At 44.6% G+C, this 26,635-nt stretch overlaps 2 protein-coding genes and 1 long non-coding RNA gene across 3 annotated transcripts in view; 1 reads left to right on the top strand and 2 right to left on the bottom strand.

Moving 5' to 3' along the window:
* The window catches only part of LOC135909285 (sodium- and chloride-dependent GABA transporter 1-like), a 75,716-nt gene that overhangs the window by 42,367 nt on the left and 6,714 nt on the right, over nucleotides 1-26,635 (top strand). The window contains exons 2-11 of the mRNA XM_065441210.1: nucleotides 14,395-14,547; nucleotides 15,407-15,590; nucleotides 19,311-19,442; nucleotides 19,782-19,998; nucleotides 20,953-21,085; nucleotides 21,976-22,110; nucleotides 22,333-22,436; nucleotides 24,312-24,436; nucleotides 25,256-25,368; nucleotides 26,374-26,502. Coding sequence (XP_065297282.1) covers nucleotides 14,431-14,547; nucleotides 15,407-15,590; nucleotides 19,311-19,442; nucleotides 19,782-19,998; nucleotides 20,953-21,085; nucleotides 21,976-22,110; nucleotides 22,333-22,436; nucleotides 24,312-24,436; nucleotides 25,256-25,368; nucleotides 26,374-26,502 — 1,389 coding nt within the window. The 5' untranslated portion in view covers nucleotides 14,395-14,430. The remainder of the gene's footprint in view (nucleotides 1-14,394; nucleotides 14,548-15,406; nucleotides 15,591-19,310; nucleotides 19,443-19,781; nucleotides 19,999-20,952; nucleotides 21,086-21,975; nucleotides 22,111-22,332; nucleotides 22,437-24,311; nucleotides 24,437-25,255; nucleotides 25,369-26,373; nucleotides 26,503-26,635) is intronic.
* Nucleotides 1,540-5,892, bottom strand: LOC135909282 (uncharacterized). The gene is made up of 3 exons (XM_070538995.1): nucleotides 4,324-5,892; nucleotides 3,130-3,227; nucleotides 1,540-2,352 (listed from the first exon to the last, which is right to left on the bottom strand). The coding sequence occupies exons 1-3, from the start codon at nucleotides 5,125-5,127 to the stop codon at nucleotides 1,824-1,826; spliced, it is 1,431 nt and encodes a 476-aa protein (XP_070395096.1). The 5' UTR covers nucleotides 5,128-5,892; the 3' UTR covers nucleotides 1,540-1,823.
* LOC139060123 (uncharacterized) overlaps nucleotides 14,425-26,635 on the bottom strand; it is a 72,480-nt gene continuing 60,269 nt past the window's right edge. Inside the window, exon 4 of the long non-coding RNA XR_011514615.1 lies at nucleotides 14,425-14,562. This is a non-coding gene — a long non-coding RNA (uncharacterized lncRNA). The remainder of the gene's footprint in view (nucleotides 14,563-26,635) is intronic.

The raw sequence follows: 26,635 nt of genomic DNA, 5'->3' as shown, positions 1-26,635 counted from the left end.
CGTGCGGTGCACATTACCCGCCTTTGTTTACCGGCTGTAACGAGAGCTCGCAGCAACTGTGGTTAGAATGCGAATCAAGGAAAAAGAAAAAAAAAAGACGCGCTAACGCCACCCCTGAGATAACAATAACGCATGCGCGCGCTTGTTTGGAGCCGATCTGCGCGCTGTGGTCATGGGATGATGATGATGCTTGATGTTTAATGGCGCAAGTGCCAGGTGTGGCCAAAGAGCGCCATGCTGTGATCATAGAAGATGTACAGCTCTGAGCTACTCTCGCACTCTCCTGTCCTTCCGCCGCGACATAATCGTGGTCTTCCTGTGCGCCGTTCCCACCGGTTTAGATGTTACAGCGATCAACGCAACCGCACGGTCTGATCATAGAAGCTCATTTCATGTCTCACACGCAAAAAAAAAGAGGAAAGAAAAAAAGAAAGCAAAATAAGCGACGTAACCAATTTTGAAACTACTGAGCAGCCAGATTATATAAGGATGCACTAATAGGAAACAGTATATTTCTTTTTCCCAAGGTATACGTAATCTGCCGTGAAACAAAATATGGTGCGTTTTTCTGCTAATGGAGTTGTCGATTACTTACGTATTTATATGCCATCTGCGATTCTCCTGGGTAACTCAATCGAAACGGAGTGCTTGCCTCGGTTTGGTAATATAGTTCTGGCTTCGATCGCCTGACCAGGATCACTTTTAAAGACCATTCAAGGTTTGCTGTTTTAGAAAGGGTGCCCCACTTTGCGAAACAGCGCGTAACACTACACTTTCGGTCAGCTTCACGCCCCCCCCCCACCCCTCTTTTTTCAACTCTGGCGGCACGCGGAAACAGTCGTACCGCAATAGCCTGCGCACAATGTCATCGCGCTCGTTCTCACCGTATCACGAAAGGGTCACGTGGTAGCGAGTGCGCAACATTGAGAGTTAGCGAGTCAAGTTGGCGGCCGATAACGATATCGAAAGATCTCTCTCTCTAGATATCTATGTGCCGTGCAGAAAATGGAATCTTGTCGCACCGGTTCACTGCAGACAAAAGAAAATGGCGTCATTGCGCTTTTTTTTTTCTTATCGCCTATGTCAACTCCTCGCGCGGTGCATCGTTCCTTCAGTGCCGCTTTGCTGAGGCGACGTTCTTGGCCGAGATAAAGGTGGGCTCGCAGTTGCCAACGCGGGTGATCTAACGGTGCCGTTAGACAAACAAGGCGAACGTCTCATTATCTTTTCCGTTTACCCCGGCCTGCCATGTGTGCGTTACGCAACTGCAAGTCTTCGAAGGCCTACACTCTTACACACTCTTAAAACGGTTGCACCCTTTGGGGTGTATATTTGTCCCACAACAATAATCGTCATCTGCCTTGCTTGCGTTTCCTTTCCTGAAAACTCGGCGCTCGCTACTTTCCTGTCGAGAATGCTGCGTCACACTGATAAGGTGCATGCCGTTCGTGACTGGTAAGTACCGGGCTCGCAGCGTTAAAGAAAGGAAACGCGGGCAGCACGGATTGCATCGAGTGGAGCAGACGACGACACGTCGTGTGTCACTTGCTGGGCAAAAGTGAGCCCCAGCGTTTATTCAGCACTGGTTTTATACACGTTGTGAACAGGCGGGTAACGCCCTTATCACATGGGGGTGTATCGTGCCATGAACACAGAGCGCGCTGCATGCTGAGCAGATTAGATACAGATTACGATACATCCCCCTTCGTAACGAAAAAAAAAAACTAAGGACAAGGAGCGCTTTTAGCTCGGGAGAACAAAAAGAAAGTTAAAGAATCACTGCACATCCAAAACTACAGCAAAGATCATAGCACTGAATACAGTCACGGCACTTGTTGAAAGTTCGCGTCATACATTAAGCGCCGAGGTGGTCTGCGTTGTCTTGTAGTCCTTGGAGCAGCTGCTTGTTGCGGAACTGTCGGCACAATGCTCGCTGTGCTGTTTGGGTTTTGCGCCGCCTCTGGGTCGTGTTGTGTGCTGGCAGGGGCAGCGTATTCTTGAAAAACACCTTCGTCGTCGTGAGGAGGACCGCTAAGGCGAAAAGATTCTCTGGTTGGCAGCAGATGCTCGCGGTTGCGTCGCAAGAGTTGCCCGTCTTCAGTCATGACAACGTATGACCTTGGTTGACCAGACGACTGAAGAACCCGAGCCTTTCTTCTCCATGATGAGCTGTCTTTTATTCTGACCGTTTCGCCGTTGTTGAGCGGTGCGAGTGGCCCTCTTGAGTAGTCTTTTTGCTGGCGTTTGTCAACCCGCCGGCTTTGTCCGACCTGAACGGCTGGTAGAGTTGTTCGCAGCGAGCGTCCCTGTAATGTTTCGGCTGGTGACCAGCCGCATTCCAGTGGAGTTGACCTGTAAGCGAGAAGACCAAGCCAAAAAGTCTTGTTTAGCTTCAGTTGTTTTCTTCAAGATTCTCTTGACTACTTGTACCCCCTTTTCGGCGAGTCCGTTGGAGCGGGGAAAATACGGGCTTGAGGTCACGTGTTTGAAATCGTACACTTTTGAGAACATGGCAAATTCTCTACTGGAAAACTGAGGCCCGTTATCAGTGCATACCTCTACAGGTATGCCATATCTGGAAAATATGGCACTTGCTGCATCTACAGTAGTTTTTGCTGAAGTGTCTACGAGCTGTTGGACTTCGGGAAAATTCGATAGGGCATCATAAACACACAAGTAGGACCGACCTGCGTGGCTAAAAATGTCCATGCCGACGCGGTACCATGGTTGGCCTGGAACCGGACGCATAATCAAAGGCTCTTGCGGCAACTTGTAAGCGTACGTTTTACATACAGAACATGCCTGTGCAAACGTCTCGATATCAGTGTTCATTCCTGGCCAGAACACCAGGCGCCGTGCCCTTTCTTTGCACTTGTTAATTCCCATGTGGCCTTGATGAATTCTTGCCAACATATCGCGCCTCATACTGGCCGGAATGACAATCTTACAGCCTTTCAAGAGAACCCCTTTTACTTCCGATAGCTCAGCGGCAAAAGGCTTGAACGGTCCTTCAATTGGTTGCCCGTTCTCCAGGTGCTTTAGCACAGCGGAGAGCTGCGTGTCCTTTCGTGTCTCGGAAGCCAGTTCTTTCCACGTGGTTTCGCTGACAAGAGAATCAACCACACTTACTGCGTGCACTTCGACGTCGTCGTTGTTGTTGTCTGCGTTATCTGCTGCGCCCTTAACGGAAGCCCTGGACAGCATGTCCGCCAGTAGAAGCTGTTTTCCTGGAACATAATGCATTAAAATGTCATAGCGTAGCAGACGCAAAAAAAATCGCTGCAGTCTTGGCGGCATGTCACCGATCGCCTTCTGCGATATGGAGATCAACGGACGATGGTCAGTCTCAACGACAACCTTCCGCCCATACATGAAATGGTGAAATTTCTCGCAGCCGAAAACTATGGCCATTGCTTCCTTTTCAATTTGTGAATAGCGTTGCTGCGTATCAGTAAGCACTCTGGAGGCGTACGCAACCGGTTTCCATGCACCGTTGTGATACTGCAGCAAGGCAGCACCGATTCCGTTTTGTGACGCATCGCATGATAACCTGGTTTCTTTTTCAGGGTCAAAAACTGATAGCAAGGGCTGCTTGCTAAGGCTGTCGCACAGCGCTCTCCACTCTTTTTCGTGATTTGCCGACCATTCGAAAACAGTGTCTTTTTTTAGCAAGCTTCTGAGAAGCGTTGTCCTTTCTGCTAGTGTTGGCAAAAACTTTCCAAAATAGTTCACGACACCCAGCATGCGTTGAACTGCTAGTTTATCACTAGGGGGTGCCATCTGCAACATGCACTCAACATGGGATGCATTTGGACGGATTCCTTCGTTTATCACGTCGCCCAGGAATTCAATTTGTTGAACGCCAAACTCGCACTTTGCTGGATTGAACGTAAGGCCCGCACGTTCTGCCGCTTCTAGCGCTGATCTTAGACGTTGGTCGTGCTCTTGTTGGGAATTGCCCCACACGAGTATGTCATCGACATACACTCTAACGCCAGGAAGCGCGTCAAAAATTTCACTTAGGGTTTGCTGAAATACTTCGGACGCTGATGATATTCCGAAAGGCAGTCGCAAAAATCGATAGCGGCCGAAGGGTGTCGCAAAAGTGCATATCCTAGACGTCTCGTCATCTAAGGGAATTTGGTGAAACCCTGCGTTTGCATCTAGGCGAGTGAATACTCTTGCGCCGGCCAGCTCGGCCTCTATGTCTTCCCGCCTCGGCATCGCGTAGTGCTCGCGCTTGAGGCACTCATTTATTTTCCTGGGGTCCATGCAGACTCGCAGCTTCCCGTCTTTCTTTCGTACGATAACAAGGGGACTCACCCAGTCTGTTGGCTCAGTGACTTTTGCAATTATTCCGGCTTGTTCCATACGTGACAACTCCTCCCGAAGTGGCTCCTCTAAAGCCAGTGGCACTCGACGAGGTCTCTGAACCACTGGCGTGGCGTCCTTGCGAAGCACCATGTGGTATACTCGTTTGACGCAGCCGGTGCCAGTGAAAAGGTGACGAAAGCTGGCAACCACTTCTTCAGAGCTGTTTTGCGACACGCTGTTCACGCGTGAAATCAGTCCCAGGCGTTCACTCGCCTCAAGTCCTAGGATTGCTTGGCGCCCCTTTCGTGCCACGAAAAAGCTCAGCATGGCAATGCAACCATTTAAAGAGACTTCGGCCCGCATGACGCCAATGTGTTTGATTACATCTCCGCCGTAGGAGCGTAAAATCGCGCTGCTGGGGTACAGGGGCGGCTGTGGGTTCATTTTGGCGTATAATCCATAAGGCAACAAATTTGCCTGCGATCCCGTGTCAACCTTTAACTGAACTGCCACGTTCTTGATTTGGACTTCCACCGTCCAGTCATGCTTGCTGGACACATTCTTTGCGGATACGTCGAGAATCTCGAAATCGTCTTGGCCGCTTTGCAACTCGCCAACAACTGCCGTCGCTTTACAACATCTGGCAAAGTGGTTTTTCCGCTGACATCTCCGGCACGTTTTTCCAAAAGCAGGGCACCTTCTTGGGGAGTGTTTTCCGCCGCAGTTTCGGCAGTCATAACGTGTCTGTTCTCGGTTTTCGCGGCTCGTGCTAGTCCTGCTGATAGGATGCACTTGGTGTTCCTGGTTCCACATTTCCTTGTGAGTTGCTGATGCTTCAGCTGCTTTACAGGCTTGTTCTGCTTTCTGCAGGGTCAAGTTGTTGTCCCTGAGGAGCTTTTCACGTACCGTGTCGTCATTTATCCCGAACACAATTTGGTCCGTGGTCCGTGGCACGTGCTTGATTCTTCAGGTCTCGTAAGAAATGCTCCACTGGTTCGCCAGCAGCTTGGATTCTTCTCCTGAACATATACCGCTCGTGAACCTCATTGGTCTGTGCAATGCAATACTCATCAAATTTTTTCACCACTGTGGCATAGTCGTCGTTCTTCTCGCCTGCTGCAAACGTGAAGGTGTTAAAGACTTCAATGGCCTCTGCGCCCGCGACGCTCAAAAGCAACGCTGTCTTCTTGGACTCAGTCCGAGGCTTTTCTGCGACCTCTGACGCCGTGAGGAAAATTTCAAACCTTTGTTTGAAGAGCTGCCAGTTCTTGCGCAGGTCGCCTGTTGTAAGGAGCGGCTCCGGTGCTTTGAGGAAATCCATTTTCCGCCACAGGATCGCTGGTCTTCACGCGTCGTGCAGGAAGTGCATTGCCATGCTAACCACTTCTGACACCATGCATCGAGTGGAGCAGACGACGACACGTCGTGTGTCACTTGCTGGGCAAAAGTGAGCCCCAGCGTTTATTCAGCACTGGTTTTATACACGTTGTGAACAGGCGGGTAACGCCCTTATCACATGGGGGCGTATCGTGCCATGAACACAGAGCGCGCTGCATGCTGAGCAGATTAGATACAGATTACGATACACGGATGACGATTATTGTTGTGGGACAAATATACACCCCAAAGGGTGCAACCGTTTTAAGAGTGCACTCTTAAAACGGTTGCACCCTTTGGGGTGTGTATTTGTCCCACAACAATAATCGTCATCTGCCTTGCTGGCGTTTCCTTTCTTGAAAACTCGGCTCTGGCTACTTTCCTGTCGAGAATGCTGCGTCACACTGATAACGCGCATGCCGTTCGTGACTGGGAAGTACCGGGCTCGCAGCGTTAAAGAATGGAAACGCGGGCAAGACAGATGACGATTATTGTTGTGGGACAAGATACGCCCCAAAGGGTGTAAATTTTTCTAAGAGCGCAAGCAAACTTGCACCGTTTGGGTCGTATCCGCATTTCCTTTCCTTAACGCTGCGAGCCCGGTACTTCCAAGCCGCAAACCGCATGCCCGTTATCAACATGACAGAGTGTTCTCGACAGGAAAGTGGCGCGCGCAGCGTTTTGAAAAAAGGAAACGCAAGCAAGAGATATGACGATTATTGTTGCGTGGTAAGATACGACCCAAAGGGTGTACATTTATTTAATACACTCTTAAAACTGTTGCACCCTTTGGGGTGTAAATTTGTCCCACAACAATAATCGTCATCTGCCTTGCTTGCGTTTCCTTTCCTGAAAACTCGGCGCCCGCTACTTTCCTGTCGAGAATGCTGTGTCACATTGATAACGCGCATGCCGTTCGTGACTAGGAAGTACCGGGCTCGCCGCGTTAGAGAAAGGAAACGCGGGCAAGACGGATGACGATTATTGTTGTGGGACAAGATAAGCCCCAAAGGGTGTAAATTTTTCTAATACTGTAGTGTACGCTCTAAAACCAAATTACACCCTTTGGGTTGTATCTTGCCACACAACGATAATCGACATCTGTCTTGTCCGCATTTTTAACGCTGCGAGCACGGTACTTCCCAGTAATGAACGGCATGCGCGTTATCAGCAAGACATAGCATTTCCGACAGGACAGTAGCGGTCGCGGTGTTCTCAAGAAAGGAAACGCAAGCAAGGCAGATGACGATTATTGTTGCGTGGAAGATAGACACCCTGAAGGGTGTACCTTTGTGTAAGAGTGTAGTTGCAATGCGCAAACGTCGTCGCGTGCATACATCCGGCCTTGCGTTAACAGGAAGGTTCAATTCGGTACCGAGGGCAATTTTCCTACTCAAATTCACGTGAAACATAGTGATACTCTCATTCGGTCACCACCGAAGCGGTTTGCAATGAATTGTTTTCGTGGCTCATTCCTCTTTGACTTGTTCCCAAGATTGCGTTGTTGCCATGGAAACCTGATGCCAGGATTCGAAGCCAGGTTGTCAAACACGTTCTATTCAAAATGTTGACATTGACTAATTGATTGAGTGATTGATTGATCTTTTTATTTTATATAGATCGAAAATATTGGCAACTGTCACGAAATGTCGCACGCTTCTCCAGAACGGTAGGCATTTTAATGAATGAACGATGATGATCGTTGAGGTCAAGCATTTCACCTATTCAGCATGCAGTTCGCAACCAAACGCGGAGCAGTAATGTGACATAAAAAAAACAAAAATATGAAAAAGGAGGAAAGAATATAATTTAAATCAGACTACTCATAGTCTAGTGTAAACAGGTATTTCACAAACACTTCACAGACGGCCTACTTCACACAAGAGAAGAAAAAAGATATGTTTTCGCACGTCAACGTTTTGCTTCGGCGGGTCGTCATATTTTCTTGCCTGAATTGGCCGCTTGTTAATTGTATATTTGTGGTGTAGTTGGTCTGCCTTTTTAATTTACTGTGCTTCGCTCACGTTGTCTGCAAATTGCATATATATGGTACGGTTTGTCTGGCCTTTTCATTACCTGAGTTTTAGTCGCACTGTACTGTAGAGTGACACGTAGATCCGGAGGCGTAGGGTCTCCATTTTCCGGGGTGTGTGTGTGGGGGGAGGGGGGGGGCACCGTTTATGTGGAAGCCGTGATTGTGCACTGAGGGGGCAGACAAAATAAACGAGATTATAGTGATCACAGTTTGGAACTTCGAAAGCGTGGTTCATTCCTTTGTGCAAGAATCTTCGTGGACACAAACGCATGCACTGGCAACAAACAATTCAACTTTTGCAGCAAAATGTATCCGCCAATGGGGCTCCCTAAGGCTTGCGGTCAGGAGAGAGTAACCCCCTTCCTCCTCGCCCCACCGTAATTGACGCTTATGCATAGATCCACATAATGAATTAGCATACTTCGCTCTCGGCCTGTGTTCTAAGTTGCAAAACAGACTCGGGTTTTAACGAAGCCTCTCGTCCGCAAGCGGCCGTGAAACACGCACGCCTCCTCCGTCCCAGCTGCGGTATACCTCGTGATGCCTCTGGGCCCCACGCTCCAAGGCAAAATGGCAGGCTGCGCGAGGGTACCCGCGAGCGTGTGTTTTCGCCAGCCTGTTTAGCGAACGCTGACATGGCGTCGTTTCAGAGGCTCGCGGCAACGTTGGCGCGCCGGCATGACGCCAACGAACGCTATACGCTAAACATAGGGAAGCCACCGCGTCAATCTAGAACAAGCATAAATAAGAAGGGTCGAGTGAGAAAGCGAGAGTAGAAAGCGTTACAAGAGGACGAAGAAAATACAACGACAACAGAGCAAGAAAAAACAAAAGCGGCACGGCTTCTTCAAATAAGTGACGGCGCGAGCCGTTTCGCGGTGCGGCGACTGTTTGGGCGCGCGCTGTGACGGGCTCCGAGCCGGCGTAACGTTGTCCGGGCGTCGGCCTCGAGGTCGCAAGGGAAACGCGCAAAAAAGTGGAGCGGCGGGCACCGCCGAGATGGCGCGTGTGTCGAACCCCCGGTCGCTGTGCTACGCCCGAGGAGGCTCGAGATGAGCTCTGTCGCGGCCTCACTTCACTCGACTATACGTCGTTGGCACCTGTTCGCATCTCGCTGTTCACTATTGCTTCTTTTAGTCACCGCCCTCTCGCTGTTTCGTTCGAGCTGGAGATCCTTGCCAGCCTCTCTTTCTCCATCTCCTCTTCTCAGACATTGTTGAAGCAAACAACCGTTCTAAGCTTCCACTCGACGAGCGTCGCCTGGTGTCACCCTCGTCTCGGTGTTCACCAATTTCGTTATCACTTCGCGTCACTTCAATTGTTGTACCTTTCGCAGTTTCCTTATTATCATTTGATCCTTCATTATTATTTGATCCTTATTATTATTTGATCCTCATTATTAGTTGATCCTTTATTATTATTTGATCCTTATTAGTATTTGATCCTTTATTCTTCCCTCCTACTTCTTCTTGGCCTTCGCTCTCTTCTTCTCCTCTCGAATATTATTCCCGAGGCGAGAGAAAGTGCGAGCGAAGGTGTCGAGCTGAGTCGGTTTTGAAACTGTGCCCGGAGAGTGACGAGTGCAGAGACGAGGTTATATCACCCAGTTGTTCCGCAGGCGTTCTTTGGTTCCTACCGCTCCACCCGTTTTATTTATTATTCTTTTTTTCGTTCGCCACGTCAAAAGAAGCAACAGCCTCGAGATCAGGCGTTCCCAGTTACCACTGCCCAATTAGTACAAGAAGAGCTATATAAGATAACTTAGACGCTGTAGGTTTTGAACACAGTGTCTCACTGCGCCGCAGATGGAAAACGTGTGTCTGCTCGATATTGTACTTCGTGGCGTCCGTGTTCTCATTCAGGAGCATCATTTTCTGGTTCCAATGATTAAAGCTTATTGAAGAAGGCGAAACGAACGCTTGCATTCCAGTGAGTGTGTAAATATAGACCAGCCAGCAGCACAGTACAGCCCGCTAGCATGCTATTTTTTACAGCTCTGATCGTTTTTTGTCTGGCAAACAGAAAATCAAGGCGCATGTTATAAAGATTTCCTTATGAAAAGCAGCTCTCTTGGGAACCACGACAAGTTCATAAGCAGCGCCGCATGTTTGTGCATGTGTTGGCAATCGACCCATGAACGCATTCTTTGTGTATGTGTGTATGTATATTATCTCAAATTAAAAAAAAAAGATTGAAACGAATATTTCGATCATGTAACTCTGCAATAAGTGCATATATCGTAACCAACTCTGTAGGCTACACCTATTAGAGTCTGGAGGGGAGAAAATAGGTATAACTTACATCACTCTGAAACGTGTCAGTAATTTCTGAATACTTTTGTAGAGTTTACATAATCATCGTAACGATCTCGTCAGGTCAGCCCGCTTTTGCACCTATAATGCGTGCCCTTCACAGAAATGCGCTTTATTCAGTTCTTGATATGTCACGGAATTGTAGACTTGGGGCTCCAGATGTTCGCAGTTTTCAAAATTCGGCAACGAAAGAGAGCGAGAGAAAGATAGATAGAGAGAGAAATGAAGTGCCGGGAGTTTAATGTTTTCTTTTATATGCAGCAAGCTTCCAAATTTCTTCAACGTTAGCCCCATTGGCAACACTTCTGCGGCGTTTCCGGTAAATTCCAGTAGGAAAAGCGAAAGTTGAGGCTCCGAGCTTAAAACTATGCTCTTAACATTCCTTATGGTTAACGTGCCTTCAAACTTGCACGTCGCGAGCGCTCATCCAAGGAACGGGGTTTCGACGACGACAGGCTCCGTGGCCGAACGTTGAAGCCGGGCGCGATGACTCGTTTTCCCCGGAACCCGGCAGCTGTCTGCTAAAACACTTTCACCTGACCGATGACTCAACCGCAGCTACGTTGAAGGACGCGTGTCCCACAGCTGGTGTGTGTGTGTGTGTGTGTGTGCGTGCGTGTGTGTGTGTGTGTGTGTGTGTGTGTGTGTGTGTGCGTGCGTGCGTGCGTGCGTGCGTGTGCGTGCGTGCGTGTGTGTGTGCGTGTGCGTGTGTGTGTGTGTGTGTGTGCGTGTGTGTGTGTGTGTGTGAAAAGTGCTGCAGTGCTGCAGTGGCCCGTGCGGGGCAGGTTGCGCGGGCGTTGGGCGTCGCGGTCACGTAAATGTAGGTCAGTGCAAGTTTTGGCCTGGTCAGGTCAATCAATACTCTGCCTGTACTAAGTGTCGTGACCTTCTAGGAGGCTTAGTGGCGCCCAGTTGCCCCACTTCGCCCTTTATTTTTCGTCCTTCGTTCTCCCCCGGTCCTTGGAAATTTCCCTTAAACTTCGGTGTGATAGTTAGTTTAGTATAGCGCCGCGTAGATGGAATTTTCCTTATAGTGGACAGAACGGTCGGTGAGGTTGCTTTCGGTATTTAATACAGCGTTTTAATGGATGACCTGTTTGTCGGGTAGAAAGGTCATGTCAAGGCTGCTCAGCTGCTGGAAAGGACACGTCGTCTTAGATGACGGAAGGCGGTCAGCCAATAAAAGGAAATACCGAGGCTTGACGTTAATACTCGCGGCTTAATTTAGCTAATTGAAGTTTATTTTGATCGATAGCGTCTAGCTGTTAACAACTGATAACGATAGCGACTGACAACGTACGAAAGGCGTGTTGTAGGCGATGATAATTTGCAATCGATAGTTTACGACGATAAGCCAACTTGTCGCGAAAATCAATGTTTGTAATTTCTTAAGTTATTCGCTACTATCTCGCCTTAATCAGCAATTAATCGCAACAGTACTAATGCTCAGATTCTAGTTACCTATTATAGCGATAATAAATGTGTCTTAATTTAATGAATTATGCGCGCTCCCATCAGCAGTTTAATGTAGCAGTACTGATGCTCAGATATTAGTCAGCTATTAAGGCGATGAAAAGAGTGTTTTGTTTTTCTGGTTGATGCGGGACTAGTCGGTTGTTCCCACTCGTCAGCTACAGAGTTTCTGACCATAATAAACTACGGAGGATCGGCAACTTCAAGTGCCTCAAAGAACATAACAGTTCATTGATCTTTGAGAACACTGATTTGCTTTAGTGCCGAACTTGTTATCGTGTGAACACTGTTCGATCTGTTCGTTGACAGTGCCTTAAGCTTTTCTCCTCCATTTCTTCACTGATTCTTGGTTGTTTCTTTTTCAAAACTTCAGATGAACTTTGTGTTCTCTGCAGCAGCAAAAGTGAATGCTTTCGTTTTTTTTTTTTTTGCCTGCAAATAACAGAAAGAGCAACCGACCCTCCTCCAATGAACTTTTGTTTTTCCTGTAAAGCGTGTTTTTTGTTTAGCTTTGGCGCTGTGCAGTGAAGAACGTGGCGTCAAAGGCGTGTGTTTGAAAAAAGGAATTATAATTTATTAATAGAACCCTTGCCCTTGAGCGCCTGCGAGCATGCCACCGAGAATAGGAAATTTGCCAGAAAAGCCAGGACCGGAGTTTACCACTTCTTAAAGATACAGCGAGGCAACCGAACAACCGGAGCTGTGCGCCACCGCCTTAATTCGCTGGCAGCTGGCATCCTTATAGCATTAATGCTTAAACAACGCAAAGTCAGAAGACAACTATCACAGTCACAGCGACTGCGCAGAAAATTACTTCCGCGAACATGAACTTCCGCTCCCCCTTTCAGTGGCACATTTGTCGAACTGTAAAGAACAGCTGCGGTAACAGAGTTACCTCTAAGGCAATACGCGTCGTCGCTGAGCAGTCGAGTTTCCCGGTAAAATCACGCACGACGCTGAAATAGAAGCGCTTTGCCATAGCACCATTTTTTCGCGTGGTTTACATTCCTGTCGACGGGGATATCGTTCTCTGTGGCTGTGTTTAATTTGCACTGAACAAGAGCGCGTGTGCGTGCGTGTTGTCGCCACACTTCAAAACTTCTGTTTTACTGAGTCTTCTGTGATAAGCTTTATTGAGGCGTGTGAAACAGAAGGAGCCTAGAAGGCCGATGAAAAGAAAGAAAGAAATTGAATTACCGCCTGCAGAACGGTAGAATGCGCCGCGAAGCGGATGAAAGTAGGGGGAGACAAAGGAGCGGAGATGAAGGCGCAGTGAAAGAAAACGAGTCGCAGACGGCCCAGACAGCGAGCGACCTTGGCGTCGCAGCGGTCGCTCGCATAAAAAGGAGGCGCAAACACGCGCGCGCGTCACTGTTGCCGTGGCAACGGCGGTAGAAAATGTCGCCGCGGCTGAAGCTGCGTGAAAGGGACGACGCGAACGCTAGCTCCTGTCTCTTTTTCCTTTCACTGCTCGACGACGTAAAAAAAAAAAAAAGAAGGACGCTCGTCGCCCTGAGAAAGTAAAGAAACCGAAACGACACTTCTCGGTGCGTCATAGTACTCCCCTTGACGCCGGGGACGCAGTAAACTGACAAGGACCAAGAATGGCAAGTCTTGTTATGGCTGATGATATTGTTCAAAACAACGTGCTTTCGCGTTCATCCGGTTCATCTCTCACGTTTTGGTGATATTCTGTTATGATATTGATGCGCTGACATTTACTGAAAATAACATCGTTGTGGGTCTAATTAACCATGCAGTACTGGAAATATGCCCTCGAGTTATGCGATGACTTGGGCACTTTTTTTCTTCGACCTCGTCTTATGAAATTTGTATTAGTTGCTTGCAGGATTTCTGGTCGCACTGTCAAGTGGTTCCTTCTCTAAGTGAAGTGCCGAAGCTCTCTCCACAGCAAATTCAGAGAGATAAGAGAGAGTGTCCAGTTATTCATAGATATGCCGAATTCCAAAGGGACTCGCGTGCGTGATCGTCTAAAAGGAATGAAGTGCGCGTTTGCCTCTTCAAACTTACAAACATTTAAAAAAAAAGCTTAAGCTGCACTTTGTCCCTCCAGACAAGCATTCTTGATACCATTGTGCCTGATGAACTCCGACGGATGTGAACGACACATCGCTTTGACACCAGGAAGAACATGCGTGCAGGTTCACCCCTTTTGCGTAAACATTGAGAGCAAATGCATTGCTGCGCTTGTCTCGTGTGACCGCTTCGTTCGTTGCTTCACCTTATGTCAACTAATGTGGTAACCTTTCTGTCTTTGTCTCTTGTTGTGATCGCTTTCTGAACTTTTGAACATTGTTCTTCTCCTAACCGAACATGCGAAATACATTTCGCCGGACCAGATCTATATAACACGGCTTGAACATCGCCCATGCATCTTATTGGGCAACGCCGTGCTACTGTCCACTCAGTGCCATTACAGCTTTATTTCCCAGCAGTGTTTGCAAGGACAGATGAGTGGTCGATGTGGATATAGCATAGCATACATGTGCAAAGAGATAGGTGCAATCGATGTGTTAAGGCTTGTAGTTTTTACATGTCTTTTTGTGTTTATATTTCTTACATATTATTCAAGGCAATGGTCCTGACCAAAATAAAGTCAGCCGAGCTTCCTTAATTTGGCTTGCCATTTTAATGAGTGAGATTAGGAATTAGTGAGACAAGGAATGTGGGGGTTGGGGAGGGTGGCGAGGCAAGTTCGTGTGCTGAGCCACAGCTCAACAGAATTCCTGCAGATTTCAAAGAAACTAACACTGTCTTTGACAATCATTATTGATTGTTTTTACCGGTATTTCTCACTTGTTTGTTTGTTTGTTCTTGTATAATCCCCACTCATTAACTTGAAATTGGTTTCTGCCCTGACAGAACACTGCACACTACCTGTGTCCAAAGGCTGGCAACATGGAAAAGAAGACGTCGGGGCCGAACGTCTTCACCCTGGCGTTTCTTGGCCGCAGTTCATGTCGTGAAAAGGCATCACCGTTCACAGCGCCTCAGGCGGTTCCCATCTGCAAACAGGTGAGAGTGAGAACCCTATAGGAAAGAGACAACAAAAGGAAAGTGTCGATTAGTGTTGCCATACCCTAATTATATATAAGTGTTATCAGCACAAGTAGCACACTATGTTCTCTGTTGGCAGGAAGGAATGTTGTCTCACGAAAGGCATTTTACCATGAAATTACCGAAAGTGGCTATCTTTGAGTACATTGTCGTAGTGGATTGGATGTATCAATGCGCACAATGTAGAGCATCACATTTTGATGGTTTAGCGCCGTGTACATTATGTGTGCAAATTTTATATTTCCCTCTTTTGTTTTCATTCTGCTATCTAAAGGCTCTGTAGGCTGCTCGTAAAGGGTATTGAGAATATGAGCATATTGATTATGAGTTGCTCAAGTTGAATCGAAGCTTACACGAAACCCTTTCTGCGTGCTTGTTAATAGGCCATTGATACTTACTGGCCTAGTTATGCAGGCACGCAGTGCTCACTTAATAAGGGATAAACCAGAGTGAACTGCCAGTGCCTCACACGCGAGTTTCCTTTAACTACATTAAACTCACACCCCAAGGATGTCATTGTCACTTTTCACAAGAAAGAAGTCAACCCATCTAATCGCCCCTGCAGGGCGCTATACACATTGACTCACTTCTCTGTATTCCATGTTAAGAAACTGTGCAGTTCTTGCAAAGTGAAATAGTGAGGCCCATTCTTCTCACTTCCTTTTCTGTGTTCTCTGTCCTCGGACAACGATTCTTAATTATGTCAGAGAGACAGGTGTTGGAAGGTTCTCCAGCCGAGCTAGCCTGTCAAGCATAATGGAAGCCAGGAAGAGAGAGTGCGTTTTCGCTCATTTGCTGCACATGTACATATACACAGGCTGAAGACAACGAAGAGTCTTCGTGTACGACAAGCGGGCTTGGAAGTCAACAGGACCTCGCTGGGCTCCCAAGCAGAGGGAAGTGGGCTGGCAAGGCGGACTTCATCTTTGGCTGCATCAGCTATGCCGTCGGCCTGGGCAATGTCTGGCGGTTCCCATACCTCTGTTACGAGAACGGAGGCGGTGAGCGCTTGATGCATCTATCTCACTGTGTACCTGAAAAAGTCAGCTCAATGCCTTTGAGGCTGATACACGCACAGCTTGCATGCCATATAAATAAGCACGTCAGACGCAGTTGTGTCCGACCCACTCATTTGTGTTGCATAGAGACTACCTTGACATGACACATTCTATTGGGTATCACCGTTGTTCTGTCCGGTCAGTGCTATTACAGCGATTTCTTGTAGCGGTGTTTTGTAGAGCCCATTGTAGTTATTGTACAAAGCAGCCATCGCTGTCATGGCGCTGTGACCACGGCGGGTGCTTTATAATCATTATTGAATGAATGAATGAATGAATGAATGAATGAATGAATGAATGAATGAATGAATGAATGAATGAATCAGTTGGTCAGTCAACTGCCCCACCACCTGTACAAGTTATGTCAATGTATATTAGTACCACAAATTAATTATTTGACGTTCCCAATTGGCTTTTCTTAACTCGGTCTCATTGGTTCAGACTCGGGTGCATGATGCTGCGGCTGCAGTTCACTTCCAATGCTCTTTCCTAATAGCTGTCAATGTACTGCACCAATGCGTTCTCGGGTTTTTCCATCAGACACATCGCTGTCGCATCAAATCTACTTCAGGGGATCGCAGAACATTTGTGAAATGCATGTTATTTCAAGCAATAGCAGCTAAACATTCCAGCAGACCTCTTCGAATGATATGAAAGTCGTCGACCAAGCCAATAACTGTCAACATTCAAAGCATGTGTACTATCCATTTTTGTAAAAAGCATTGAAGCCACTTCTCGAGTGACCAAACCTGTTGCCGAGGTCCCTCTTATAGCAATCCCTTGTATATGGAAGTTTTACGGAATTTTAAAAAATCGCCTGTGCCAGATAGCATAATTCTTGTCCTTGAGCTGGGTTATTCGAAGAGGCGGTTTTACTTGCTCAAGAAATCGAAACACATGCTCAACTTATTGATAAAGAACCACTAATTAACTTAATCAAGTACATTACGGCACTTATTGCAATTTACGAATTGTAATCGGTGAGCTTGCAAGGCACATCCACTTGAATTTCCAGGATGACACCAGTTTCGAGATATATTTTCCCAAAGTGTTGTACGAAATACATGGGTGTTCAAGTTACTATTGTGCTTCAATGCATAAAAGAGCACTTTGTTAAACTATATGGGACAACAGTGCATTTTTACAGCAAGTTTGATGGTGCATATCTCAAAACTTGCGTCATTCGGAAAATTCATTCCAAGTGGATACACCTTGCAAACTCACCGGCTACACTTCGTAAATTGCATTGTGTGCTGTAAGGCAATTAATTAAAAATATAATTAGTGAATAATAGGTAATTAATTGAATGTGTGTTTTCGATTCTCATGGAAGTAATGTCCGCCTCTCCGAATAATCCAGCTCAAGGACTAGATTTATGTTACCTGCAACAAGCTATATTTAGATTCCATAAAATTCCATAAAACTTAAAAATTATTACCCTGTTACGCACTTCTGGTGCCCAGAAGCTAAGAATATTGAAGCTAATTCGTCATAAATCTCCAAAGCTTTATAGCAGTGAAAGTTCTTATCAGGCTCGTAATAAAATCCGGCAATAGGTTTGGTCACACATGCAGTTTTGGAACTTTTAAGAAGTCGGTACATTACCATAAGCATCTTTAGTGGTCGGCACACACACCTCTGATGAAGAAAATGCAATGTGAAAGGGTCAAAGCGTAACCCTCATGGAAATCAAGTATATGATAAAACGTTCGAGTATATCCGGCATTCAGGTGTGTTTCGCACTGTAAAAAATTTCCTGAAATAGGTAAAAAGCCATTTGTCAATCGCACACAGTCTCTCGAAAATTGAGAGGACAAGTCTGCAAAGATTAGATTGGGGCATTCACCTTTGCTGCCCAAGTGTTGCCGATGAGCGATTTGCCTTCCCATTGTTGAAAGAAAAGAGCTGATGCCGAAGATAAGATCTTGAGAGCGAGGCCCTTGAGAAGCTATACACGAGGCATGGACTATACATGTACTCAGAAGCGGAGTGACCTACCTAATTATGGGGCTGCGGCAGCTGCGCATGCATTCTCAAACCAAACCGGGAGTGCTATTCGGAAAATTGTCACATTCAGCCAAGTTGCCGTGTAGAGGTAATCAGTGAGCTCGCAAGAGCCCTCAGAACTGACAAGATGGCGGATTCAACAAAAATGGCAAAATTTGGCGATATCCAGAATAGTACCTTGGCATAACACGTGCCATATGCATGTTGGACCCTGAAGGCTGCATTTATAATCTGTGGGAAATATTTTTGGAGAGAGTGTTCATTTCCGCATTGGAATGCCGCACCATCGCCATTTCGTGATGGGCACGCTAAATACTGTTACGGGCCAGTCACGCGCGCCTCTCTACGTGATTGTGTGTAACGTGATAAGTGACTCTGGTAACAAAAGCAGGCAACGACATTGCGGCTGCATGTATATAAGCAAACTGCCTTAATGGCTTGTGCCATTATGGTGAAATTCCTTTTCACTGCCGTGAAAAAATAAAAGGAAAACGACGCTTCTGCATGACCCACTTACGCGGTACTTTTTTTATCCTTACGATTGCCTTGAGCGTACCTTACACATTTTTACTCTTGACTTCAGGGACTGTGGGAACTATACAAAAAAAAAAAGAATGCTTGTCTAGTGTGCACGAGAATACAACACGTCTCTTTTAGCCAAAACAAAGATACAAAGAGGGTGAGGTTGTTGGCTTAATCCACACAGTGCCATGTGCACTGTGTGGATTAAGTTCTAAATTGGTAGTAGTGGTTCAACTGTGCCTGGTAGTGCAACAAAGCTAGTTATTGAACCTAGCCCAGCTTTTTCAGGTCTACTACCCGACACCTGCAAAGTTCCGCATAACCTTGAATAAACTGAAAACTGAAGCGAAAACTGAAAACGTGTCTAGTCTGAATTTTGAATCAAGAAATGAAAAAATTGACTTTCATTCATACCATACATGCTACTACAGATCAAAACAAAATGATTTGTATACATTCATATTATGTAAGACGAAACCATCCATACCTTTGTGAATTGCCCATAAATGACTGCATAGAAAAATTTAAAATTAATCAAATTCTCGGGCTTTACATTCCATAGCCTAGATATGATTCTGAGGCATGCCATAGTGGGAGATTCCGGGTTAAATTGGCCACCTGGGGTTCTTTAACGTACACCCAATGCATAGCACATGGGTTTTTTTGCATTTCACCCCCCATCTAATGCGGTGGCTTCACTTATAAAAAAAAGTATTAGTGCTATTGTTGTGAAGCAAAGAAACACGGTTATTCATAACACTGTCACATTCCGTACATTGAGCCAACCTGACAGGAAACGTAGAAGTGCGGAGTGTCTCAGCATTTTCAAAGTATCTAGCCAAAGGCTTACTCTTTTGAAAAACCTATGGAGCCAATTGTAATTAAACATTTTGCACACCACTCTCTTGCTGTTTTGTGAAAGCAATGTTTCACAAAAGCAACATAGATGTATGAGTTCGATGTATGGGCAATAAAAGAACTCCTCTAATGGTGGCAAGCAATGCCACAGAATCTCACACAGGCGAAGTGTAGTAGCAAATCTCAATGAACATCTTTGCTTGTTGCACGCCCTGATATTCCTGTCGTGCTTCACACACCGTAATGCTTATAACTTCATTTCTTTTTTTCATGCAGGTGCATTCCTCATTCCTTACTTCATCTGCCTCATCACAACAGCAATTCCCATGTTCTACCTAGAAGTAGCCATGGGCCAGTACCTGAGCCGTGGTGGCATAGGAATCTGGGGCATAGTGCCCATGTTCAAAGGTATGCTTGCATGTGGTGTCATTCGTGTGAGAGTATCTTTCGTGTGAATTGCTTGTTTTCAAAACCAACTGCTGCATGCATTGTTTAAAAAGGGGCATTTGCTTTTAGAATTGAAAACAGTAACGTGGCACACATCGTTCACTAACTTCAGGAAATTTAGGGGCCTACACAGCTCTATACATGGTTCTTATAACTTTTTACTTGCATTGTGCTTAATGTCACAAAAACTTGGGATGGTTCGTTTTCGGCATTCCAGCCATGAAGGTCACATATTTAGACAGAAGTGGCATACAGTACAGCCTAACGGAATATATGTTGCTCCTTGATTGGCTGTTGCAGGCATTGGGATCGCATCACTAACTATCGTGACGTTGTCCAACATCTACTACATGGTGATTGTGGCATGGATCCTGTTCTACCTGATTTCGTCTTTCACTGAAGTGCTTCCCTGGAAACACTGTGGCAATCACTGGAACACCGAGAACTGCTGGGAGTACAATGAGACACAGCCAGCTCCGCACAATAAATCTGTTACACCAATCGTGGAATTCTGGGAGTGAGTACACCATACATACAGGCCTCTCTTTTTGGGCTCAATTGTCAAATATTTAAAACAGCAAATGAAATAGCTTGATCTGACACCAAACAATTTGCAACGAATGCATTTTTCCTTTGCCCTCACTTTAAGTATTGGCACTTAATATTGTGAAAGTTTGAGTGTATAACCTTATTTCATGACATGCTTCCTGCTGTTTTAAATATTTTATTGGTTGCTACATTCAGTGTGTGACTGCATGTTAAATGTTGAGATTGCTGGTATTGAAAATTTAAACCTGAAAGTAATCTGCACGAAAATGACAGTATAGCATACAGTGTTCTTGTTTGCAACCCTCTTTTATCTCTGATAATATTATCAGGACTGCAAAAGTAACTCTTTAACCTCTTGAGCTCTTTTCCTGTGTGCTCAGTGTCCACACAATGTTAACCAAAATATAGATGCAGTATTTATTAATCATAGGCACAAAAGTCAGCGATTGTTAGTCTAAAAAAGAAGATTTGACATAATGGCTCCAAATCGCTTAAGGGGTAGGCAAATTTCTTAGGCGGGTGTTCAACCTTGCTGGATTTCACTGTGGAAGAAGAAATTTTTTTTAGTCTACTTAGCAACAACGAGGACATTGCTTTCTGTACCTAATTTGCCATCATAGCTTGATTTACCACCTTTGTGCAGTGTGTATCAAGTCTCACGGTGGCTGTACATCTATAGCTTTACTTGGTCCAAAGCCACATACATTAAGGGGCGCATTGCTGTCTGCAATCCTGAGCTTCAGGGTGCCAGGAATTATATGGGAGGTCTGCAACAGTGCCTAGTGACATATCTTCCAACGCATAGAGTTTCTGCAAATCCTTCCACAGTAGCCGTGCCAATGTTGACAGGTTGAGCTTACCAAATAGTTGTCTGCTTTCCTTTTCCTTTCTCCATTATCTCCCTTCTATATGTCACTTCCAGAAACCACGTACTTGGCATTTCATCAGGGCTGCATGAGATGGGCAACATGCGTCTTGAGCTAGCCCTCTACTTGTTCCTCTCGTGGTTCATCGTGTACATTGTCATCTGGAGGGGCCTTCATCAGAGTGGCAAGGTAACTTCGTTTAGAAAGAAATATCGCCAACTGGCTGAAACTTTTCCTTCCAACTTTCATTATAAAATTGACTTCTTGCATATACTTTTTAGATAGGTTACCTACTCTATTAGAAAAAATTAAGCACTCCCTGCGAACTATCTCACTCCCACCATGTACCACTAGCTTTAAATATTCTTATTTTTCAAGAACAATAATAAACAAACAGTTTTCGAGAACAAACCATAATGCAAGATTCCCTAGCATGCTTTAAAATGCAACCTCTATCATGGCCTTTTTCTACATGTGTTCTTGTTGTTTTTTCAATATATTTTGTGCCTTGAATTATGCTTGAATACGCTTTTCAATGCTTGTTATTGTATTTCTACCACTCTTCAAAGATCTTGTATAGGATTGCAGTATATATAAACAAAAATGTAAGTAGATTATTTAATAGACTTACTCTTTGAAAAAAGTTCTATTTTAGAAACAGGCTTTACAAAATGAGACAAGATATTATGAAGTGAGCCTCCTTCCAAGGTCAAAATATTTACCAGGAGATCACTTGTCTACTAAATCATTACCTAACTGCAAACAAAAGGCTACAGTAAAACTGGCAAAAGCCAATTAACTCTACTGGCTGGGTGGGAACAGGCCAGTGATGCTTAATTTATGTGCCTGTAAAAGAGTTCTATAGAGTGAGTTAAAAGACCCATCCACTAAAATGTCTACAAGACCCTCTTGTAGCTTTGAGCTAATTGTAAATATATTGCAACATGAGAAATGTAACTTTCTTTTTCTGCAGTAAGTATAAAGCATTCAGCACCAATTTTGCAAACTAATATTTTTTTGTCATGTTTTCTTATTACAAATTCATTCTTCCTGGTTCACATCATTTATGTCCTTTGCAGATTGTCTGGGTGACAGCCATCTTTCCCTATATTTGCCTCTTTGTGCTGCTTGTGAGAGGCGTCACATTACAAGGTTCAATTGATGGGCTCTTGTTTTACGTCACACCGGACTGGAGTCAATTGCTCAAGCCAAAGGTGAGCGTTATTCCTGGTAGCTTTGGCCAAGCAGCTTTTCTGTAATCCCCCGTTACCCCAAGGCTGCTCTAGCGTGCATGACAACTAATCCATGCTGTCCCGATATTGCGCATCTTCAATAGGTGCCAAATGTTATTGTTATCGTTGGAGCTTATACCAAGCTATAATGTGCCTCTTTTTTTTTTTTCTTCTTTCTTTTCTTCTGGTGCATTCTCCGTTCAGGTATGGATTGCTGCAGGCACTCAGGTGTTCTATACTTTTGGGATTGGCGTTGGCTCGGTGGTGACGCTAGGTAGCTACAACAAGTTTCACCAGAATTTCTTCAGGTTAGAGTCCACACCCACTTCTTCATCTTGGTACACTTCAACGTTTCGATCGACCATCATGCCTCTTACCGCTTTCCCCTTCTCCCCTGCTTGTTGTTTCTCATCATGACCTGCTGCTGTCCATTGCACATAACATCACAGTCATTTTAATTGTGCATTTAATTCCCACTGAACTCGAGCATCTCTGTTGAAAGGCAAATGTGTGAGTGCTCAAAAATGAAGCATATGTGCAAATTCCTTTCTATTTTCCAGCACTTTTGGTGTTGCCTCTTAGAGAATGCACTGTCAAAGTGACGTACTTTTCTTCGAAGGTTAATATACATCAAGTTTCAATATAACAAACGGGAATATAACGATTTATAGAATTTAGCAAAGTAAATCTAAAACATTCCTTGCCAGTATCAGTGTGTTGTGAACAAATGTTTATAACAAATATCAGTGTGTATCTAACAAATGTTTGCAAAGAATATCAGATTTAATGAAGATATCCTTGTGTCAGATGCAACTTCACACTATAGTGAGGTTAGACTGTATAAGAGACGTTGGTGGCTCCGTGGTGCCGGCTACTACTTATTCCATAAGAACACTTCAAAAACATGTACATTGACATAAAACAGCAAGGGTAAGTGATAGATTAGCAACACATGTAAACGAAAATTCACATAAGTGGCAAAAGACACTTTCACTGGCACACAAATACTACTGTGTTAACATACACATACTATTAAACACAGTAGCGCAGAGCCTCATAAAAGTGCAAGAAGTTATGTGTTAATCAAGAAAAAAGACGGCGCAGATGGTAGGGTGTAATGACAGTAGACTTATGCAAGTTGAAAGTTCATAAATATCAGTTACCTAGTTTTTTTAGGTGACATACCACACATTCTAGCCACAGTGAGAAAGCATGTAGCATATTTTGTTTATTTGGTCTGAATGGGCCCTTGTATGCACACTGGCAAGCAAATCATAATGAGTAAATTGCATTTCCTCAATCACTTACTGATACATTGTGTCCACAGCTCAGCAGTGGCACATTGAGAAATGGGTTTTATCGTTTAATACATGTTGGCATTCTTGTTTACGTTAAGTTTTGCTTGAACTTATTGTCTGACATGCAAATCAGATAACATTGTGAACGTTTCAGGATTCACTCTGCTGTAGCACACTGTAGACATGTGCAAGTTATGAGAGGAGAAGTGCAAATTAAAGGAACAGTAAAGAATGCACATTAAAGGTATCTGTTATGCTGTAAGCTTAGCGACAAAGAACAGTTTGTACATCATATTTCCTCTTCTGTGTATGTTATGCTTGCTACTGTCATTTTAGCTTGAGGTCACCAAAAATTAAAGTTGGTTTCATATCACTGTGTGTGTTGTGCAAAAAAAAAATACAAAGGAAAAAGGAGTGACATGTACACATACAGTGCTTTATCCATGTCTTTTTGGCACAGCTGCAGTGAACAGTTGCCAACTCACCTAGCCATCTCTTCTACTGGTTTCACTAGTTTCACATCAGCAGTGTTTGATGCTCAAAAGCCAAGGGGTCAAATTTTGTGTCATGTGACTTGTTGCAAACTTTACGACTGCAGTTCACATCTTATGTAACACATTATGGATGACTACGATACTACAGCTGTGTATGCTGGTTGTACATTGTATGGTCAAATTTAAATATGTCATGGTTCATAATTGACTGACACATCAGGCTGGAGATTTCCCCTGGTATTTGTGGTATCAATGAAGTTTTGATGCATACCCTCTTCATCCTTGTTCATCTCTAGTTTATTACCATGTTCACTTCTTTCTGCATGAACACATTCTAAATGACTCTTGCTTCAAAAGTTGCCTTGTTTGCTTTCTTATTACCTATTCACAGGGACTCTGCAATCGTTTGCTCCATCAATCCCCTGACAAGTCTTCTAGCCGGGACGGTTATATTCTCAGTGCTTGGCCACATGGCTTTCATAGCTGAAAAATCAGTGGGTGATGTAGTCAAATCGGGTGAGAAACTTTTCTTTCCCAATCTTTTACTTCACTTAGCGAGCGTACATTGATGAGCAGCTAATGCTTCTATTTTTTTAAAGTTAAAGCTATTTCAAAAGTGTTACTGCTGTCACTCAATATGACAGAGACATGTGGTCAGTAATACATTGTGAGATTTCATGTTAGTTGTTTAAAGGGCCTGTGAAGCATTTTGACTACAACTTCTTACATTGCAATTGTAGTAGCATGGAAGAACCCTAATGTGATTATTCGGGACAACTAGTTACAGCTCTTTTGTGTAATTTCGTAAGAAGGGTCTTGACCCTGGCTGCTTCGAGGCTTGATATAGCTTACGAGTACTTATGGGCCAGTTTAGTGTTCCTAAGTTCATGTATTACCACCTAACGCTTGTGGTTGAGAGGATGCTTCACATCTGCTGCCATCATCATGACTGGCACTAACACTCTCAGGGCTATAGGTTTACTACATGCACACAAATACCTAAGAAAGTGGACAGGGGGATAGCCGCCACTGCAGTGCAATTATTATAAGGTTGCTTGCATCATGTGGAGGTTGTATATTCCATTCCCCACTGATGAGCAGTTGTCTTTTCTTTCACTTTAATGTTTATTTTTGCTGTTTCTACATTTCAATTTTTAAAAAACTTCATTTCACCTACGTTTTTCTTGACTTCACTGTCTGTTGGCCTCATTTGTTACTGTAACAGTAAATTGGGCCCCTTGGTTCTTGTTTCTCATTGTGTAATGGAGTGGTGCTCAAACACGTTTTTGTGTGTCTCAGTTATGCTTTTCCATTTGTTCCTGTTTACCTCCTCAGGTCCTGGCTTGGCGTTTCTCGTGTATCCTGAAGTTGTCACCCGAATGCCAGCTTCAACAGTGTGGTCGATACTGTTTTTCGTTATGCTCCTCTGTTTGGGGATAAACAGCCAGGTAAGCTGCCGCAACATCCTTGTATACTGCTTTTTTTCTGATAGCTTTAGGATTCAGTGATCATCTGTGACAACATGCCTAAGGGTTAGTGATCATTTGTAGAAATGTGCTGTAAAGACAATGGACAGGTTTGATTGCAGAAAAGAATTTATAACTGTAAAAATATAAAGCAAGCTGCCACAGGAGGCATGCAGAGCATTTATTTTTTTCATGCATGGAGTCTTATCACAGCTTGTCACTTGCATTAGCGAGCTTTTTGGATCAACCACACAGGTGTTTCTGTCAAATTCTGCATTGAAGGAATGGTGCAACACAAAATGCAACATCTGCATTTCTTCAAGGCGATGTTTCAGATATTTCTAAATAAAATAAAACTGATATAGTGGATTTTAAACAAATAAACCACAAAATGCCTGGCATCAATTTTCTATTTCCTTTATGTCGTCACTGACTACACTTGCGTGCAGAAGCGTCAGGCCATGTGAATTCAATTGGCCAGAAATATACCTCTGGCATTCAATTTGTGACACTGATATGTCGACTTGGTCTACTGTTTGTCTCTAGTGCATGTAAGTAATAGTACTGAAACTATTAGCATCTCACACATAATGCGAAGACGTGGGATCGTTCCTCACCTGCGGCAAGTTGTTTTTTCATCCACTTTCATTGCCATTAATTTATAATTTATTTCATTCAATTAGTAAGTACAATTAATTTCCCCTATGTTGTCCTTGGTGTCTTTGTTTGTTGGCTTGGCTTCTCAGGATACGATTAATAAAAATCGGGCCCCTCAGTTAGCCCTTTTCTTCTCATTAGTACTGAAACAGCCAACACTACCAACAAGCAAATATTTCAAAACACACTCTGCTATTTTTTTTTAAGCAATGATTTTTGACATTCTTGAAATACAGAAAGACTCGGTAAATGTAGTTGAATCAAACAGACACAGTACTGACAAGTGGCCTGTCCACTTTTTTTTTCCCCTCCATTTGCATCTTTCTGCAGTTCTGTCCTTCTGAAGCAATAGTTGCTGGTCTAATCGACCAGTGGCCCCAGCTGGTTACTCGGCGAAAGCTCATCACGTTCCTTATGGTCGTGTTCCAGTTCCTCCTTGGGCTTCCTATGGTTACTCAGGTAGGTTGTCGACACACAAATGAATTTGCTTAGCATGTGATTCTGATTTTAAAGAGCATGTGTGGACATTGACTTCTCTGGTATGTTTCGTTGACACGAAATTCAGGCACTTGGAAAGAATATGAAAGTGAGA

This window comes from Dermacentor albipictus, chromosome 5 (genome assembly GCF_038994185.2).
Source record: "Dermacentor albipictus isolate Rhodes 1998 colony chromosome 5, USDA_Dalb.pri_finalv2, whole genome shotgun sequence".
NCBI lineage: Eukaryota > Metazoa > Arthropoda > Arachnida > Ixodida > Ixodidae > Dermacentor > Dermacentor albipictus.
The sequence above is the reverse complement of the archived record's forward strand: the minus strand, read 5'-3'. Positions and strand labels throughout refer to the sequence as shown.

What these genes read in the sequence shown, in the direction of transcription:
- LOC135909282 (XM_070538995.1), bottom strand. Translation starts at nt 5,127, where the DNA reads ATGTGGAACCAGGAACACCAAGTGCATCCTATCAGCAGGACTAGCACG. An exon ending in TCACTGAGCCAACAGACTGG is followed by an intron (nt 3,228 to 4,323) that starts GTGAGTCCCCTT and finishes ATTATGTTCCAG; the next exon opens with GAAAACAGCTTCTACTGGCG. An exon ending in ACGACGTCGAAGTGCACGCA is followed by an intron (nt 2,353 to 3,129) that starts GTAAGTGTGGTT and finishes TCTCGCTTACAG; the next exon opens with GTCAACTCCACTGGAATGCG.